This window comes from Diplotaxodon limnothrissa, linkage group LG11, assembly GCF_057381915.1.
Source record: "Diplotaxodon limnothrissa isolate DT_005_m linkage group LG11, D_limnothrissa_male_GT1.1, whole genome shotgun sequence".
Taxonomy (NCBI): domain Eukaryota; kingdom Metazoa; phylum Chordata; class Actinopteri; order Cichliformes; family Cichlidae; genus Diplotaxodon; species Diplotaxodon limnothrissa.
The window spans coordinates 5,285,617-5,305,924 of NC_140606.1; the positions used below are offsets into that span (position 1 = coordinate 5,285,617).

A 20,308-nucleotide genomic window follows, 5' to 3' on the forward strand; every position below is an offset into this window, starting at 1 on the left:
CATTAGTTAGATTATGTTCAGCTGGGTACTCACCGGTCTTTCATTATCATCCTCACCAGTCTGTGTATTTAAGCCCTCTGTTTCTATTCATTCACTGTCGTGTCATTGATGTTACGTTGTCCTTCCCGTGTGTTCCCTCAGTTCAGTCAGCCTGTTACATCCTGGGAGGCTGTGGGAGTGTGTGGGCGTGGTGTTGTCTTCTCCCTCTCCTCCTCCTTCGTTCTGGCCCCTCCCTCTGCCCCTGCCTTCTCCTTTAGGTCACACCTGCTGCTCATCTGCTCTCGTTACAACCAATTACCCTCAGGGGTGATATAAGCTGGAGAAGAGCAGTGTGGAGGAGAAGGGAGAGGTTTCTGGTGGATTTCCTCTGTGCTGGTCAGAGTGTGCTACTGGCTTAGGTGTGGAACAGCCTGCTGCGTGTGACCAGCCTTCTGGTGTGTGGCTCTTTGTGAGTAGTGTTTAACTGAGCAGTGATTGCCCATGAGTGACGGCGGCCTTCATTAGTTTGTGTGGCCTGCCTGGATATTGTTTGCTAGCAGCCTTGCTGTCTCTTTCTGTTGAAGCCTTATTGTTGCTTTCTTTGTTGAAGTGGTCATTACCACTTTGGGTTGACCTCCCTGATTTCTCATTAAAGCAGTGGTGCTGTCTCCTTTTGTTGTTGCCATTTGTATGATTATTGAGGTGTTTGCCTACAATAAAGATCTATTTTATGTTAAATACCTCTGCCTGGCGTTCTTTTCATTCCACCTGGATCTAACTGTTACTGTCCCCCACCCTCATCGCCTAGACTTTTAAGTGGGGACGTAACAAAGTGGGGGCTCGTCCGGGATCGGAATGAAAGGAATTGGGTTAATTACAAGTGTGAACAGGTGTTTGTGTGTTGTGTGAAGGTCATTTGGCTAGCTGCTGCTCTCCCCGGCTAGCACAGGGGAGTGTCTAGCTGAGCATTTGCTCTTCCTTCGGACACTCGTTTTTTGTTTTGCCTTTTTTATTTTCGGAGCAAACCCGGGTGGGGATTAATTCTCTGTTGGGGGTAGGCTTGTCGGTGCCTGTGGCACTTGATGATTTGCCTTTAAATTGGCCTCGAGCCTGGTACGCTCCAGAAGCTAGGACAGGCTAGAGTCTGAGTAGGCAGGACTGGGGGGAGTGTGGGTAGAATTTTTTAATTAATGGTTGACTTGACACAACACATTTTTATTTCGCCTGTTTTTGGTTCTGTAGTGAAGGCGTTGTGTGTGTGTGTGTGTGTGTGTGTGTGTGTGTGTGTGGCCCTTTAGTGATTTGCTTGTGTTTTGCAGGCCGTTTTGAGTTTTCATGGCCACTTTTGATATTGCTGGGTTTACGGTAGAGCTGTCGCTTGCCCTGCTGGATGTTTGTAGGAAGAGGGATCTGCATGAGCTGGCTACATATTACGGGATCAGTGTCTCCACTGGTCTACGCAAACCCGAGCTGAAAGCCGCTCTGGTGTCCGGGTTGTTGGAGAAGAGGGTGATTGTAATGCAGGAACCCCCGAGCACACCCGGTCCGGCTGGACCAAGTGCGGCGCCTCACGTTCCAGGCCAGGTTTTAGAACCATCAGTGTCTACACCTATGGACCAGGGGTTGCCCGAGGGGGGGCTAGTGATGCTGCCCCGTTTTGATCCACTCTCCATCCAGTCATCAGAGGGTTCTAAGCAGGATGCTAGGCTCAAAATCCGTCTGGCTCGTCTCCAGCTGGAGAAGGAGCAGCGTGAGAGAGAGTTCCAGCTGAAAAGGGAGATAGAGCTTAGGCGTTTGGACGCGGAACTGGCTAGGGCTAGGGAGGTTGAGCTGATGAAGGTGGAGGCAGAGACGAAGGTCAAGCTGCGACAGCTGGAACTCCAGCAGGCCTCCTCCCCTCCTGTGGTGGCTTCGCTGTCACAGACAGACGTACAGTTTGATGTAGGACGGAATAGTCGGCATTTCGTGACACTGAGGTGGAGATTTATTTTGAATCGTTTGAGCGGATAGCGACAGCCTTGCGTTGGCCGCGGGAGGCGTGGGCCATCCTGCTACAGTGCAAGCTGGTGGGCAAGGCACAGGAAGTTTGTTCCTCGTTGTCCGCTGAATGCAGCTTGGACTACGACAAACTGAAAAGTGCAATCCTGTTAGCCTATGAGCTAGTCCCCGAGGCTTACAGGCAGCGATTTCGGGGGCTGAAAAAGGTGCAGGGTCAATCCTTCCTGGATTTCGCAAGAGAAAAGAGTGTCCTCTTTGATCGGTGGTGTATGGCCTGTAAAGCTGCAGACCTAGCTTCGGTACGGGAATTAATTCTCATTGAGGAATTCAAAAACTGCGTCACCGAGCGGATGGCGGTATATCTGAACGAGCAGAAGGTCTCTACGTTGCAGCAGACCGCGACCCTGGCTGACGAGTTTGCACTCGTCCATAAAACCAGTGTTGTTAAGCATGAGCGACGCGACATACTAGCAAAGGCTAGTGGTGCTAGTGGTGAGCAAGACACAAGGAGAGAGGTGCCTGTGCCTCGTCCCAGGTCAGACCGGAAATGTTTCTATTGTTTTAAATCCGGCCATTTAATAGCGGACTGCGAGGCCTACAGGCGGAGACAGCCAGTTTCAACACCACGTAAACCAAAAGGGATAGGGCTGATTAAAAACGCTTCTCCTGGTAGCAGACCACTTAGCACTGAAACGCCTGACGAATGTTTTAAACCCTTCATTTTCAAAGGAGCGGTGTCACTCTCTGGTAAGCCTGGAGACGGGCGTACTGTGACCATTTTACGTGACACAGGTGGTTCACAGTCCCTCATACTGGCTAGTGCACTTGCCTTTGATGAAAAGACCGCCAGCGGCACTGATGTTATTGTTAGGGGCGTTGGAATGACTTATGTGCCAGCCCCCCTCCATCAAATTTGGGTGCAGAGTGACCTAGTAAGTGGCATTTTTCCTGTAGCTGTGTGTCCTTGTTTCCCGATTGATGGTGTGGACTTCATAATGGGCAATGACATTGCAGGCGGGAAGGTTTATCCTACCCCAGAGGTCACAAAGACCCCTGACCCAAGCCCCTTGCCAGATGTTTTAAACCGGCAGCACCCGGATGTATTTCCCGTAGGTGTTCTTACCCGGTCACAGGCCCATCGGCAGGGAGAAGTGGTTGACTTGTCAGGGTCAGTGGTCGGCTCTATGCTGGAGATGGATGTGATGCCCTCGGAGGGGGAGGTGGGTCCTGATGCCAAGGAACTGGCTCAAGAAGTGGCTGAGCCTGCTCCTGAACCTGCAGCCCCCCCTCTCCTCACATGGGAGGCCCTTATTATCGCTCAGAAAGCAGACCCATCGTTAACCAAATGTTTTGCTGCCGTAGATGAGAGTGATCATCTGACAGGAGACAGGAAGCAGACATTTGTTGTATGTGATGGATTGCTAATGCGCAGGTGGACTTCAAAGCCAGGGGAGGACTGGAGTGTAGTCCAACAGATAGTGGTCCCGGCTAGTTTGCGTCAGCACGTGCTACAATTAGCCCATGACCATTCATGGTCAGGACATTTGGGGATAACTAAAACATATGACCGTATTCTGCAGCACTTCTTCTGGCCGGCAATGAAGGCAGATGTTGCGAAGTATTGTAATACTTGTCATACGTGTCAACTGGTGGGCAAACCAAACTGTGCCCCCCGCCCCACTATGTCCAATACCTGCTGTTGGTGAGCCATTCGAGCATGTTTTGGTCGATTGTGTTGGTCCGTTGCCAAGAACACGAGCAGGCAATCAGTTTTTGTTGACCATAATGTGTTTGTCCACGCGGTTCCCTGAAGCAATTCCTCTGCGGAGGGTCACCACTGCAAACATTACTAAGGCGCTAATCAAGTTTTTCACCACCTTTGGTCTTCCAAAAACAGTGCAAACAGACCAGGGAACTAATTTCTTATCTCGAGCATTTAAACAGACTTTAGCTTCCCTGGGCGTCTCTCATTCTGTGTCTAGTGCTTATCACCCAGAGTCGCAGGGTGCACTTGAGCGTTGGCACCAAACACTTAAGGCCATGCTAAAAAAGTACTGCCATGACACGGGCAGAAGCTGGGATGAGGGTGTCCCCTTTGTACTGTTTGCAATACGCAATGTTAAGCAAGAGTCCTTAGGATTCAGCCCAGCTACCCTTGTGTTTGGCCGCGAGGTGCGGGGCCCGCTAAAGATGTTGAAAGAGAGGTTCCTTAGTGGGGGTGTTCCAAAAACTAACGTGGCAGATTTTGTGAAAACATGTAAGGATCGTTGGCAACGTGCTACCTCATTAGCGAAAGAGGCCCTGTGTACTGCCCAGGTGTGCATGAAGACGTGGCATGACAGAAAGGCTGTGAAAAGGCATTTTCAGGCTGGGGACAAGGTCTTAGTGTTGCTACCGGTGCCTGGTTATGCTCTTACGGCCCGTTTTGCGGGACCGTACGTCATAGTGAGGGAAGTGTCTGAGACAGATTATGTTCTCAGTACCCCAGAGCGTAGGAGGAAAACACGCCTGTGCCACATCAACATGTTAAAACCCTACCATGATAGGGAAACCCATGAGACTGTTGCCAGTGCGGCAACCTCCAGCTCTGTCTCTGCCACCGTGCTGAGTGTAGAGGCCAGTGCTGACGACGGTCTGCATATACTTTCTGAGGGACAACAGTGTGGACGGTTGGCGAATTCAGCTTACTTAGCCGAAGTAACGGCCCACTTGTCTCATCTGTCCCCTTCACAATGCGAAGATGTGCTTAATCTACTGCACTCCTACCCCTCTCTCTTTGGTGATGTGCCCTCACGTACTGATGTTTGTGAACATGATATCGATGTTGGTGACGCAACCCCAATCAAACAGCACGCGTACCGCTGCCCTATGGGAAAGCGCGAGGTGATGAGGAAGGAGGTCAGTTATCTAGTGGAGAATGGTTTGGCGAAACAGAGTCACAGCCCTTGGAGCTCTCCATGTTTACTTACGCCCAAGTCTGATGGCACCCCACGTTTCTGCACCGACTACCGTAAGGTAAATGCAGTGACTGTCGCCGATTCTTTTCCACTTCCTCGTATGGAGGACTGCATTGATAACATAGGTCCTGCCACATTTATTTCCAAACTGGACCTTCTTAAAGGATATTGGCAGGTGCCTTTGACCCCCAGAGCCTCTGACATTTCTGCATTTGTCACACCCGACCATTTCATGCAGTACACCGTGATGGCATTTGGCATGAAAAACGCTCCGGCCACATTTCAGCGTTTGATGCAGCTGGTTTTAGGAGACGTGCCTCAATGTAATGTGTACTTGGATGATGTAGTGATATACACAGCCACGTGGGAAGAGCATGTGGCCATCCTACGATCGGTATTTCAGCGACTGGCTGACGCCTCGTTGACCCTAAATCTCGCTAAGTCATGTACCTGGGGAAACAGGTGGGTTTCGGGCGGGTACGCCCAGTGGAGGCAAAAGTCGAGGCTATCGTCAGCTACCCGGCCCCAGCCACTAGGCGGGAGTTAAAGCGGTTCCTGGGCATGACTGGATACTACCGCTGTTTTTGCAAGAACTTTGCGGTAGTTGTGGCCCCTTTGACAAGGCTATGTAGCCCCAAAGTCCGTTTTGAGTGGTCAGGGGAATGCCAGCACGCCTTCGAGTCTGCAAAATCCCTCCTTTGCAGCGCCCCAGTTCTGGCTGCCCCTAACTTCTCTCAGCCTTTCAAGCTGGAAGTCGACGCCAGTGCCACCGGAGCTGGTGCGGTGCTGTTACAAGACGACGCAGAGGGTGTGTGTCACCCAGTCTGCTACTACTCTGTAAAGTTCAAGCGCCATCAGCTAAACTATTCCACCATAGAGAAAGAAGCTCTAGCGATGCTGATGGCCTTGCAGCACTTCACTGTGTATGTGGGCTCTAGCTCCTTTCCGGTAACGGTGTATACAGATCACAACCCCCTCACTTTCCTCCAGCGCATGTACAACCACAACCAGCGACTAATGCGCTGGGCATTGCTGGTGCAGGATTATGATCTGGTTATCCAGCACAAGAAAGGGACTGAAAATCTGGTGGCTGATGCACTCTCACGCAGTGCATAGTGATGAGTCTATTCTTTGTTTTGTATAGTGTGGATATAGGGTGGGGGGAATGTTACATCCTGGTAGGCTGTGGGAGTGTGTTGGCGTGGTGTTGTCTTCTCCCTCTCCTCCTCCTTCGTTCTGGCCCCTCCCTCTGCCCCTGCCTTCTCCTTTAGGTCACACCTGCTGCTCATCTGCTCTCGTTACAACCAATTACCCTCAGGGGTGATATAAGCTGGAGAAGAGCAGTGTGGAGGAGGAGGGAGAGGTTTCTGGTGGATTTCCTCTGTGCTGGTCAGAGTGTGCTACTGGCTTAGGTGTGGAACAGCCTGCTGCGTGTGACCAGCCTTCTGGTGTGTGGCTCTTTGTGAGTAGTGTTTAACTGAGCAGTGATTGCCCATGAGTGACGGCGGCCTTCATTAGTTTGTGTGGCCTGCCTGGATATTGTTTGCTAGCAGCGTTGCTGTCTCTTTCTGTTGAAGCCTTATTGTTGCTTTCTTTGTTGAAGTGGTCATTACCACTTTGGGTTGACCTCCCTGATTTCTCATTAAAGCAGCGGTGCTGTCTCCTTTTGTTGTTGCCATTTGTATGATTATTGAGGTGTTTGCCTACAATAAAGATCTATTTTATGTTAAATACCTCTGCCTGGCGTTCTTTTCATTCCACCTGGATCTAACTGTTACTGTCCCCCACCCTCATCGCCTAGACTTTTAAGTGGGGACGTAACACAGCCGTTCAGTTGTCTGGCCAGTCAGTGTCCGTTCACCCACTCCCTATAATAAACCTTCACCTACCTGCCAGTCCTGCGTTTGGGTTCCTTCTTCCTCGCCTCCACACAACGCCTGACAGAATGACACGACCCGTGCCACAAAGACATGCTTGGAACCCAGCGGACTCGGACCTCTACGAGCGGCAGGAGGTAGCGCTCTCCATTTGGGCGGAGAAGCTCAGGGGGAAACAGCGGCTCTTCTCAGAGAGGGAGCACGTCTTTGAGGGGACTCGTCTGGCTCTGGGCGGGCCTCGGAGACGCCGCGGTCCTCCACCTGCTGTCTCACCTGCATCGGAGCATTCGCCGCGGAGAGTGGGCGTTACAGGCCAAGCTTCGGCCGCTCCCTCTCTCGCCACTCCGCTCCACGCTCACACACCCGCCGCTTCATTCACCAGACCTCCACCATCGCCACGGCACAACGGCTACGCCTCCCACCTCGGCTCAACGGAGGCTACCGCGCCAGAAGCTCTGCTGTTTACCCCGGCCGCTTCCTCTTCCCAGAGAAAGCGGCGCACACGCCGCCATAAAACGGACTACTTTCAGCCACTCCCGATGGTGAGCTCCAGTGACTTTTTTTTGCACTCACCATCTGATTATTCACTCAAAACGCACAATAACCCCATCTCTGATTCGTGGGATGTTTCCCTCCTGGAGGATTCTGTGGACTGGGAAGATTTGTTCTGCTCTGCTCTCCCAAAGACTGTAAATAGTGGTGGCAGGAAAACCAGGACAATCTCCAATAAACCTGCCAGTAACACACACGCCGTCACTATTTCCACACCCATTATTCAGCCATTTCCCACCAGCACGGGGGCCCAGTCTACGCCCACACCAGTGCCAGGTCCCAGGAGGAGGGCAGCTGCGACCCAGTCTACCTCCACACCCGCTTCTGTTTCTCAGGTGGGGGTGACTGGTGTCCAGCCACCTCCCGTGCCTGTCCCAGCGCCTAGGCTGAGGGCAGCCAGGGTCCGGCCTGACCCCCCTAGAGACGCAGCTGAGGCTCTCCAGCCAGTGCCCTCACACTCTGGAGGCACGGAAGAGCTAACCAGTTCACCTGCTACGTCACCACTCCATCCACCTCCTGACCCAGCCTTTCACGCCCTCGCACCATCCCTAGTTAGATTAGCTGAAGTGTCCCCTGCTCAGGCACCGGCCTTACTAGCTCAGGCTGTAGCTTTATCTCCCGCATTAGCTCAGTCTATAGCTCAGCCATCAGCTGTACCAACCTCAGCTCAACCATTAGCCTCACCGACCTCTGTTTATCCATTAGTCTACAGCAGTTTGAGTGCTAACATCAGAACAATGAACACCCTCCGCCATATACCCCCACCAGGAGGCCCTGCCGGGGCCACATCTGGCCAAACCTACTTCCTACTTGGGGCGCGGGCACGAAACAATGGCGGCCTGTGCACACACCTGTACCACCCCCCAAGTGGTACTCCAGATACCATACCTCTCTCCATCTAACTGCAGACTTCTTTGGGTTGGCCGTGAGCCTCACCTGCCTCAGGCATTCCACGACCGCGGCCATCCGCTGCACATGCACATGTTATTGTGGATGACCACATCCTCCAGGTAGGTGGCAGCATATGCAGTGAGCGGCCGCAGCACCCAGTTCATGAGTCACTGGAAAGTGGCACAGGCTTCAAACAAGACGAACGGAAGTGTGACAAATTGGCACAAACCATACGGAGTGGAGAAGGCTGTCTTTTCCTTGGACTCCACCGTCACACCAGGCTCCATCTGAAAATCCAAATAGATTTAATGCCAAATAATTCATACAGATCCCTGTGCAAGACATAACATGTCAGTCAGTATCTCTTTCGTGATACTGACTTGGGAGATGACCTGAAACTGTCACGGACCCAGCTCTGGAGGACTCGGGGTCCGTGAGCAGTTTTGACTGTTGATGTTATTGTTATTATTATTAGAGTTAGAGTTGGAGCTCCCACCGGCGCGGGATCATTGAGTTATCTTACCAAGTCAGTGTGTGTTAGCTTAGGTCTGTGCTGTGCGTATATGCCCGCCGAGGGTTAGTGTTGACGGCTGCGTCTCTGGTTTCCCTACAGGAGGAGGAGTGGTCCGGAGAGGCAGCACGCACGGGGGTGCGGAAACACAACAGCGGGGAGCACGAGCACAGATATCGGAGGGAAGCACGCACACGGGGTTCGAGGGAGCAACGGGGAGTTATTGTATTTACAGCCTTTTCACTGTAAATAAAGAGCACTGTTTGCATCGCAGAGTCTGCGTTTTGGGTCCTCCTTTCCCCACATCCCCACGGTCTGCCAGCCAGACCGTGACAGAAACAGCGCCTGCGCCACACTATTTATAGAAATTGTGTGCTGCACACTGCACTTGAGATATCGCGTTGCATAATCCACTCGAACTAAGCTATACCTAACTAAGCGATATCCATGTGCACTTCAGTTAAATGTATGTATAATAGGGATGTATAATAGATTTTTGAGAAATGTATAGATAATCAGTGATAATTGCCTCAAATACATAGAGACATATATATATATACTATAGTCCTTATTGTAGAGTTATTGTCTCCTTCCTTTGGCTCTCCTTTTTTTAACAGTAGTTGTAGTATGCAATCATAGAAAAGGGTGATCAAACAAGATGCAGCAAGTATTGCTGTAACTGGTGCTAAAAAGTTTTCTAGATGAACAAAAATAGCTCCTCTTCACCCTCAGAACAAAGAAGATTTGATGGAGAGATGGGCTGGAGAATTCAACAGCTTTTACTGCAAAATACTGAACTGAAGAGATGCTTTGCGAATGTGTGGGAGAGAGATATAAGGATTGGATGTTGTTCTTTCTTTGTAACCACAACAGAAAGTGTATCCTGGCAACTTTAAACCTGTGCAACAAAAGGTCATGCTGGACACACAGGAGTGATTCACCACCGTAAATTTTAAATAAATCATCCCAGCGATACTGTATAGTTACCAGCATGTTTTTCATATTTTCATCAACAGCAACAAACAGCTATTCTTTTCCAAATCAATGCTATTAACTGGCTTTCTTCCCTTTTTTAATTCTTTTTTTTTTTTTTTTTTTTTTTAAATGACATCAGAAACAGCAGTATGCGACATTACGTGATGGCAGAGCTTCAGTTCATCCTTTGTCATTTTTTTTTTTTTTTTTTTTTTTTTTTTTTAATAAATAGGACAGGGGGAATGAATGAGAGAAAGAGGGGGAGAGAAAGAAAGAAAACCAAAGGGGAGAAGAGACAGTGAGAAGGGGGGGGAAGAGAGAGAAAAAAAAAAAAGAACTCCTGGGTTACCTGTATGGAGAAAAAAAAAAAAAAACAAACAAACAAAAAAAACAAACAGAGGAGACAGCAAACAACAAAGAGCAACATAATAATAGAGAAAACAAAGCACCATCACAATAAACTAGCTAGTCATAGATATCAATATTTACTAAATAATAAACGATATTGTGCAGCACGCATGATAGACAGCGCACAGTGTGCTTTGAGGCAGCAGCCAAGAAAGCTTTAGTCCGCGTCTGTGAATACCCATGTGTGCATACCTGTGTGGATCAGCATGCTTGCATTCCAAAGGTTTCTCCATGTAATGATCTGCTAGGGAGTGTGGGGGGGCCACAGCCCCGTCCTCCAGGGTGTGAAGCGGGTATGGAGGAGATCAAAACTCCAGACATCCAGAGGCCCCCAGAACACAAGAGACCATGGAAGACCAACAGAGGGGCAGCCGCGCCACTGTTCCAGTAAGAGCTGAGGAGAGTCCCAGATGAGGGCTCGCCCAGCAGCCGCAGAGCAGAAGTCAGGGGGAGTTGCAGTGACGCGCCCGTGAGCTCCGCCGGCCCCCAGCTGTGCCTGAGTGACCGAGCCCCAGGCCGAGAGGCCGGGGGCACCCCACCTCCAAAGGGGCCCGAGCGAGCCCCAGGCCCCAGGCCCCGACAAGCGGTCGCCAAGGAGTGAGCCGGTGTGCACCCGGACGCCCACCCCCAGACACAAAGAACCACCAACACACCGACACCTGAGGGAGTCCGCCACCGGCAGGGGAAGTGGTGGTGGGTGGAGATAGGCCTCCAAACCTTGGAGGGCCTGAGGTGTCCCCAGAGAGGTGGCGTCTGATACCCAACCTGACATATAGACACAGACATACAGGCACACACAGACACAAACATCCATTCCCACCCTCATGCTCTCATATGCACTCACTCCACACTCAACCAACGTGGAGACAGACATAAAGAGACGCTGTACACACAATCACACTCCCCAAGCGTACTCTACAAACCGGGTCTAGGTACCCTTGCCCCTGGAGGGGGGAATTGCACCCAGACCCAGGTGGTGTTACCCTTTTCCCTGCGGTGGGGAGAGGCAGACCACCCCGACTCCGCAGCAGCAGGGAGGCCCCACACCCCAGACCGCAGCCGGACGGCCAACTCCTCCTACTAGCCCTCCCGCTCCAGCAGGCCGCAGAGAATGGGGGTGGGAGAAGACTCCAAACCTCCCTCCACCCGCTCATTGTAGTGTTGATGCATATGTGTTCTAAGGTGCAATTAAAACCCAGGAGGGCATGGAGCTACCTGCCAAGGAGCAGCAGGTAAGCGCATAGTCCCTCCTGCTAGCCCTCAATGACTAAGTGTATTTAAAATTGAGAGGTGGGCAACGACGTCAGGGGTGAGGTATACACCCTGATGGTGATTTGGACTCCGTGATTGTGCCCACCCCCAAGATCCTATATGTATGTGTAATGAGAGTGTGAATAATGTGAATGTCTAAGTTGTGGGATAAAATTGAGGCAGAGGCAGCCAGAAGGGGACGGGGGGGTAGCCTCCTCTGCACCCTGGTGACATACCCCCACTCCAAGGCCCTGCATGTGTGGGTGGTTGTGGAGGAGCGGGAAGAGGGAGGCAGCTGGAGATGGGGAGGGAAGGAAGGGAGGGGCAGGTAACCCCTCCCTGGGGCCAGCTCCCCCGCTGACCCCAGTAGGCACTCCCACCCTCCGCGACCCGCCAGGGAAGGGGGGCCCAGGCCCATCAGACCGGGGCCCAGTGCAGTAGCGCCCCCCGGCTCCACAGAGCCCTGGACAGTCCACCCAACCCCACCACAGAGAAAACTGCACCCACCCCACCATCCACACATCTTCCAGACTACATAAGACGGTAAACGCCCAGGCTGAGATCTTCCTCCACCTCTCCCTTTTTTAATTCTTAAAAAAACTGAGGTTCAGTGAGCAGTGTTTCATTAGCCACTGTGAAATTGGTGTATACAGTGTGGGAAATAATTATTTGATCCCCTGCTGAACTTGGCTCACAAAGAAATGAACAGTCTCTAATTTTTGGGGTAATTTCATTTTAACAGAGAGTGACAGAATATCAACCAAAAATCCAGAGAAAAAATAAAAACACATTCCATGAAAGTTGAAAAATTATTTGCATGTCATCGAATAAAATAGAGTATTTGATGCCCTACAGCCCTGGCAGAATTCTGGCTCTCACACACTGGATGTGTGCCCACGTAACACAATCAATTAATCAGTCAATCAATTACAGATACTGATTTTCAACTGTGCATGTGTTTAAAGCCCATCCATCCACTGAATCAATTTATTGCATTCCAACCTCTCTCCAACCATATTAAAGACCAAAGACCTGTCAAAGTATGTCAGCAAGAAGCTTTGTGAGAAGGTGACAACTGTCGCCCTTAGTCTGGAGTCCCATTCAAGATCTCAGCTCATGAGTGAGGGTGATAATGAAAACCTACACAGAAGGAGCTTGCTGAAGCCAGTTGGGACCACAGTGACCAAGACTACCATTAGTAATAATGGTAGATTGGAATAATTTGCCTTCTTAATCATTTAGACGGGTCTGCAAATGTAGCTTCTTCTTGCTCAAGAAGTCTTTGGAATGAATGGTTTGGTGAAGGTTTTTATAAAGAAGTTGGCTAAATTCCTTCCTGAGATTTGCACAAACTTGGTAAATTGGTAACTACAAGAAATGTGTTACAGTAGCAATTTGCATGCCAACAAGTGCTTCTCCACAAAGTACAAAGTCATTTTTTTCTTTTCCTATTTCGTTCAGATATTCTGTCTTTCTCTATTAAAATGAAACTACCATAAAAATTAGAGACCGGTCATGTCACAACTGAGAGTAGAGACTCAAGAGCAGAGCAGGTTGACGTCTCCAAACACAGTTAATTTACAACACTGGTGCACAATATATACAGTGAGGGGGAAATCCAGGCTCCAAGGGACCAAGGGGAAGCTCTCTCACACTCGCTCTCATCTTCACGCCCAGCCTCACACATGCGTGCACTGCAGGGAGGTCACAGGTCCAGGAAGGAAAACTGTGGCACAGGAAAAAGAAGTCACTCACGAATCACGAAAATACTAAAGCACAGATTCACGGAAGCTGGGAGAATCACTAACGTCTGTAGTATAATCATCCAGCGACGAGAAGATCTGTGTCATGTCTTTGTAAGTAAGCAAATGTACAAATTCAAAATGGGAACAAATAATTATTTACCACACAATATCCATTAAATCTTTTTGAGGGAATTTGTCATTCGTTGAACCAACACATACCTCCATCAGCTGATGCAGTGGACTGTGGTTAATGGCTTTAATAAATGGGGAAAGTTGACCGTCTGAGGTTGATCAACTTTCCCCATTTCCCCTGAGATTCCATGTGTGCCTAGTGAGAAATACCAAAAATAGGACACAATAGGACACAATTTTTACTTGTACATTTTACACCACAATCATAAATGTCATAAATAATAATAATATACAACATCTTGGAGCTTGGACTCTTAGAGTTGTTAAATCAAAGAACTGGAGCAGTAAATACCTACAATCCTCCACTCTTAGAAAATGTCCTGCCTACATGCTGTAGATTATCATATGCAAAAAAAAAGTATTGTAAAAGTGATTTGCCGGACAGTGCCTCGAATTAAAATAAATGCACATTTCCACAAGTAATTACACTAAAATAGGGACATGCCACTTATCCATCCATATATATTAAAATAATTGTTACAGTGGGACCCTTTTTGTCATTCAAGCAAATAAAACAATCACATATACAGTGGGTAAATAAATGGTAAATTGCTTTTTGTTGCCTTGGACAAATCTCCCAGCAAATAATGATATTTTTATGCTTTCAAAATGTTGATAGCAGTTTTGTTAAATAAGCTAATTGGAATTCTGATTGGGTGAAGGTTTGCTGCTCATCTTTCACAAGATTGGTGAAATTGCAAAAGATTGAATATAGGCCATAAATAACTACAATGACATTATTATGGTCCAAAAAGTCAAGTTTCTGTGCTCTGTGCAGTATGATAGTTTGCAGTATGCAGGCACACCTGAATCAAATGTAACAAACACTGAACAGTGCAGTTCTTCTCTCCCAGAAGAAATAAAACCTGAACACACTGCATAAGAGCATTAAATAAGTTTTATGATAGATACCTCTTAAAACTTATTTCAGCATAGATTTGCTATGTCCTTTCATTGCATTTATGAGGTGTAACATGTTCTGTTAAATACAATTTTATATATTGTTTCTCATCTGAATATCCTGCTTTATGTTTGTTTGTATCTTTTCCCTTTAGACCATCTGGAGTGGCTCCTAGTATCCTGATCACTTTAACAATGTGTGTCTAGACAATGTTCACCATTATGAAAGACCTGCAAGTTGTCAATGGTCATGATTTTTCTTCTCTCTGGGTGGTGGGAGAGTGGGAGCTTTAGTCACTGCACCACATCTGAAATCCCAATAGGTGACCTGCCATGGATTTTTCTGTCCCCCATTGATGTCTCAAAGGCTGCATTTCTCTTCTCACCATCAAAGCTGAAATAAAAGAAGGGATGAGAAAAGCTACTGTCAGTCTAACCTGCATTTCTGGCCCACAAATATGGGTGACCCCAGGTGAAAGTGCCTACAGTACTAGTGGCTGACATGACCTCTCAGATTTCTCTCTTTGTATAAAATGGCTCTCAAGTTAAAACAAAAGGATTTCTTACTGTGTCTACAGACACTGAGATTAAGCACTTATCCTCCAGGTGTAACATTTTTTAATAATTTGTGTTTTTCCTGGAGAAGTGCAAGGTTTTTGTCAACACCGTCAGACACAAAGAAATGCAAAAATATATATTTTAAATTAAGTTGTTTCAGCTCTTTTGACTATTAGCAGCTTCTCTATTCTATTGTTTATGCACATATGTTTTCAAAGTAATTATACCACATTTGCCCCAGGGCAGCTGTGGCTACAACTGTAGCTTGCCTCCACCAGTGTATGAATGTGAGAGTGAATGAATAGTGGTATTGTAAAGCGCTTTGGGTGCCTTGAAAAGCGCTATATAAATCCAATCCATTATTATTATTATTATTTAAAAGTAAGATTGTTTTGGCTTTTTATTATTAGAGTTACAGTCATACATATTTTCAGAAGCTTGTATTTAATCTGTATAAGAAACAGTCATATTAAGCAGCATGCAAATTACACATTTATTAAGAAAATTACGTATTTTTATTGGAAGATAAAGGAAGGAAACTATATGGTTCTCCAAAAGAGAAAAATAAAAACTGACGGTGGTGACACTCTGGTAGAAAACAAGATATTATTTCTTTCAAAATGACCATTAAACCTTAACAACCTTTGTAATATCACAAGACACATCATAACAATTCTGTTTTTGCACATGTCAAGTTCTACATCTTAATAGTTCACCAGCAAGTAGCTGCCTACTACTCCTTGATTCTCTGTGGTTGTGTGTTAAGACCCCGCTGTAATTTCTCTCCTTTTGTCTCTCTGTGCTTGTTTCCAAAACCTTCTCTTCTGCTTTTTTTTCTCTTTCTTTCAGATAACTGATGTTCTTTATTTTTCCCTCTTTCACTCTATATCTTTCCCTTTCCTTTATGAGAAACTCTTTCTTCAACTCAGGCTGGCTGTTAATTTTTTCTCTCCTTCTTTTTTGATCATCCCTGTTCCTTCTCTTTCGTTCCTCTACTGACAGGTTCCCCTTTGCTATTCTAGCCTGAAATGTACCATTTTGTAATTACTATAATTTTTCTGAACCTTATGCTTTTTTACAGATTAAGGATGAATATTCACAGCACAATTATGCATTAAGCAATAGAAATGCTATCCGGCCATTAACTCTGATGTCATTAGCCATTTCCAGGTCCAAACTCCCCTTCAGATCCCAAAGTCAAAGGAACTCTGTGGCATCACTGAGAGTTACAAACTGTCTAAATTCTTTCATCTTTAATAAAATGATCAGTGCGGCTGCTTTACCAGGTGTAACATCCAGGCATCCATGAAAACAGAATATATGACATTTAACAGAGTTAGAAGTTAGATTGCTTGTTTCCGCCTAAACATGATACGCCAGCTCTGCTACCACTTCCAACATAAATTAAGACAGAAAACTAAACAGCAGTGACTTCTGTAGGCAGTAGCGGTTTTAGATATGGGCGACATAGGCGGTTGCCCGGGGCGGCATCGTGGTGGGGGGCGACATCACGGGCATCGGCGTCAGTCAGCGCATATTGGGAATGACATACGCACCGATCGGTTTTCTATCGCCCATTTGCTGGGAGCAAGTAAATAATTCTCTGACCGGCTGGAGCAGCATCTAATAACCAACTCGCAAAATAAAACAAAATAAAAACAAACACGAAAACAGCGGACATTATGATACAGACTCATAATTTGCACTGATGTTTTTTCGAAATTCTATACGCGAAAAGTGAGCGGAAGATCCCTCGGTGCACTTGCTGAAGTCAAAGTAAACTTTATTGTATATAGAGAGACGAGACGATGAGGCTCCAGTTACAGCAGTGCAAGTAAACAAACAATAAATATAAGAAGAGTAAGAAAATAAATATACACTTTAGGACTAGGGGTAAACGGATCAATAAAAATGTAAATGTTTAAATTTACAGTTTGATGATTTAAAGTCTCACACACAACCCGTGGAAAGGGGAGGGGGTGGCTGCTTCCAAATAGAGCACATTTCATTCATAATGTTGTAAATCCAAGCCCATTTGTTAGGTGTGGCTGTGTGCAGGCAGGAATAGGACCCAAGGTGCAGACTCCGGAGACGGACGTGAACTCAAAAAGGCTTTAATTAGGTACTCAAAAATATAACATAACTGAAAAAACTCAAAACAAACTTAAACTGGAGAAATGACAGAACACACAGCTAAGAAAACGGTAGATCATGACACGGACACAGAGAAACACAGGGCTTAAATACACAGAGGGAGCAATCAGGGAATGAGTAACAGGAGGGAAACACAGCTGGGACAAATCAGAACTGACGAGACCAAAGAAGCGTAAACTGAACACACTGAGAAAAGACAGAGACCTTCAAAGTAAAACAGGAAACACATAACACAGACTGAACAAAGACACAGCCTCACATGTAGGCACTACAGAGGGAACAGAGACGTGGGACCAGGGCAGACACAAACACTGACTGGACACGGGGATATAGGAACTAAGGATACACATAGACGCGAACTAGACAAGGGGATGCAGGTGATAGGGGAGACAGAGCAACTAAAGAAGACAGAGACATAAACCATAAGACAGAACTCAAAGAAACCAAAAACTAGAAAATATAAATAATATCATAAACTCAAAAACCCTGGGTCAACGACCCAGGCATCCTAACAGTACCCCCCCCCCTTAAGGGCTGGCTTCCAGACAGCCCAAACCAAAACATCAAAACCAAAAACAAAACAAAACAACCGAACCAGGGTGGGCGGCGGGGGAAACAGGATGGAGGGCTCGAAACAAAACCAAACAAGGAGCCAGAAACAAAAAAAGAACAAACAACGGAGCCCGGAAAGCAACAGAACAAAAAACAGGCTCACGACAGGCGCAGACGGCCAGGAAAAACAGTTCACAAAAAGTTCAGGGGGCCGACCCGGAGGCTGACAGCACAACAGTCCAAACCCGGGAAGTTCAGGGGGGCGGCCCGGAGGCTGATGGTCCAAGAGCCCAGAAAACAGTTCAGGAGGCCAGCCAGGCGGAAGGCACCGGTGGCGACGGAGCAGATCAGGAGGCCGGCCGGGCGGGAGGAACCGACGGCGGCGGAGCAGGTCAGGAGGTCGGCCGGGCGGGAGGAACCGACGGCGGCGTAGTTCAGGGGGCTGTCCATGACGGCAACGACGTCCAGTCATCGGCCGGACAGAACGTGCAGGACGAGCAGGCCGGACAGGATGTGCAGGCCGGACAGGACGTGCAGGCCGGACAGGACGTGCAGGCCGTGCAGGCCGGGCAAGACGTGCAGGCCGGGCAAGACGTGCAGGAACAGACAGCATGGAGACCTCAGGAGCAGACGAAGCTGAACACTCGGAGACTGGACCAGGCGGAGCTGCAGAGGCTGAGGCCGGACCAGGCGAAGCCCAGGCTGAGGCCGAAGCTGGACCAGGCGGAGCTGCAGAGGCCGGGGCCGGACCAGGCGGAGCTGCAGACTCGGAGGCAGGACCAGGCGGAACTGCAGACTCGGAGGCAGGACCAGGCGGAACTGCAGAAGCTGAGGCCGAAGCCGGACCAGGCGTAGCAGAAGCAGAAGCTGGACCAGGCGTAGCAGAGGCAGAGGCTAATGGCGGCTGAACAGGCTCCTCAGGCCCTCCAGCTGACGTGGCAGAAGGCTGAACAGGCTCCTCGGGCCCTCCCGCTGACGAGGCGTGAGGCTGAACGGGCTCCTCGGGCCCTCCAGCAGGAAGAGACGGCTGAAGCGATTCCTCGGACCCTCCAGCGGAGACGGGTGGCTGAAGCGGTTCCTCGGACCCTCCAGCGGAGACGGGTGGCTGAACGGGCCCCTCGGACCCTCCAGCGGAGACGGGTGGCTGAACGGGCCCCTCGGACCCTCCAGCGGAGACGGGTGGCTGAACGGGCCCCTCGGACCCTCCAGCGGAGACAGGTGACTGAGCAAACAACTGAGGCGGTAACTGAGCAGGTGACTGAGCCGATAGGTGAGCTAATGTCTGAGCTATGGAGAGAAGTTTAAGTTGTATTGACTGTTGTAACGATGGCAGCAATGGCGGGTGAGGTGGTGGATTAGCAGATGGTTGGACTAGGTTGTCTGAGCCTACGGATCCTACAGAAACCTGCTGGACGGGCTCACCTGAGCCTCCAGCGAGGTCAGAAACAGGTGCAAGTACCTGCCGGACACCAGCCACTCCCACCCGAGGAGAAGGTACGGGTGCAGGAGCTAACTGGTTCCCAGTCATCCTCACCCTGGGAGCCGGGACAGGCACAGTCAACGGCTGGGCAGCTGCAGTCCCCACCCGAGGAGCTGGTACGGGTGCAGCGACAGGCAGAGGCTCAGCCAGCCTAGACACCTGAGCAGGGACCAGCTGGACCTCAGCCTCCCTCACCTGAAGCACTGAAACAGGTGCAGGGGAATGCTGGGCCTGAGCTGCCCTGGGAGCAGGAACACAATGGTGCGAAGGAGCAGGCTCAGCAAACACAGACTCTTCTAAAACGTTTTTTAACTTCCTACCACCACCACGTCTAACAGTCTTAATAGTCTCAGTCTTAGCAGTGTTCATATGATTGTTAGTTTCCAGCTCCGAGGAACGACAGCAATCACAACTCACCACCGGGAGTTGCTCCGCAGAAAAAGAGTGGTGACGGTGTGAGCGTCGCCTCCTCCGGGAAGTGGGAGGTGGCGAACTGGGCTGCGAATCCTCCAAAGGACCGGGCTGCGATGAGGAAGCAGAGAGTTTGTGAAGCTCAGAACGTGGCAGACCCAAAAACAGAGCGAAGGACTGCAGCGGAGTGAGTCTAACGTCCGGTGTCACATAATCTCTCTTCCTCCGCCGCTTAACTCTCTTGTCGGACTGGTAATCCAGGGGTGAAGGCGGAGGTGTAGCGACTGGAGAGAAGGAGCATGTGCTCAACCTGATCGCCCGAGGCATAGACACTGGCTCGGCCGTAGCCATTTGGAGGCTGCGGGGCCCTCCCAAAGCCAAACGTGACCCATAGAAGGGTGACTGGAGCTCCTGGGCATGCTCAGCTTCCTCCCTCACGATCTCCTTGAGGAAGGCAGAAACTGCGGGTCGCTGATACCACACGGAGTCTGCTGGGTCCATGTTCTGGTCGTGATCTTCTGTTAGGTGTGGCTGTGTGCAGGCAGGAATAGGACCCAAGGTGCAGACTCCGGAGACGGACGTGAACTCAAAAAGGCTTTAATTAGGTACTCAAAAATATAACATAACTGAAAAAACTCAAAACAAACTTAAACTGGAGAAATGACAGAACCCACAGCTAAGAAAACGGTAGATCACGACACGGACACAGAGAAACACAGGGCTTAAATACACAGAGGGAGCAATCAGGGAATGAGTAACAGGAGGGAAACACAGCTGGGACAAATCAGAACTGACGAGACCAAAGAAGCGTAAACTGAACACACTGAGAAAAGACAGAGACCTTCAAAGTAAAACAGGAAACACATAACACAGACTGAACAAAGACACAGCCTCACATGTAGGCACTACAGAGGGAA

General features: G+C 49.0%; 1 protein-coding gene across 1 annotated transcript; it reads right to left on the reverse strand.

Moving 5' to 3' along the window:
* Positions 1–13,104: 13,104 nt before the first annotated feature.
* LOC146622229 (uncharacterized) lies at positions 13,105–19,892 on the reverse strand. Its single transcript, XM_085366788.1, has 5 exons — positions 19,113–19,892; positions 18,094–19,013; positions 17,935–18,012; positions 17,697–17,844; positions 13,105–13,125 (listed from the first exon to the last, which is right to left on the reverse strand). The coding sequence occupies exons 1-5, from the start codon at positions 19,890–19,892 to the stop codon at positions 13,105–13,107; spliced, it is 1,947 nt and encodes a 648-aa protein (XP_085222914.1).
* Between the last annotated feature and the right edge of the window lie 416 nt (positions 19,893–20,308).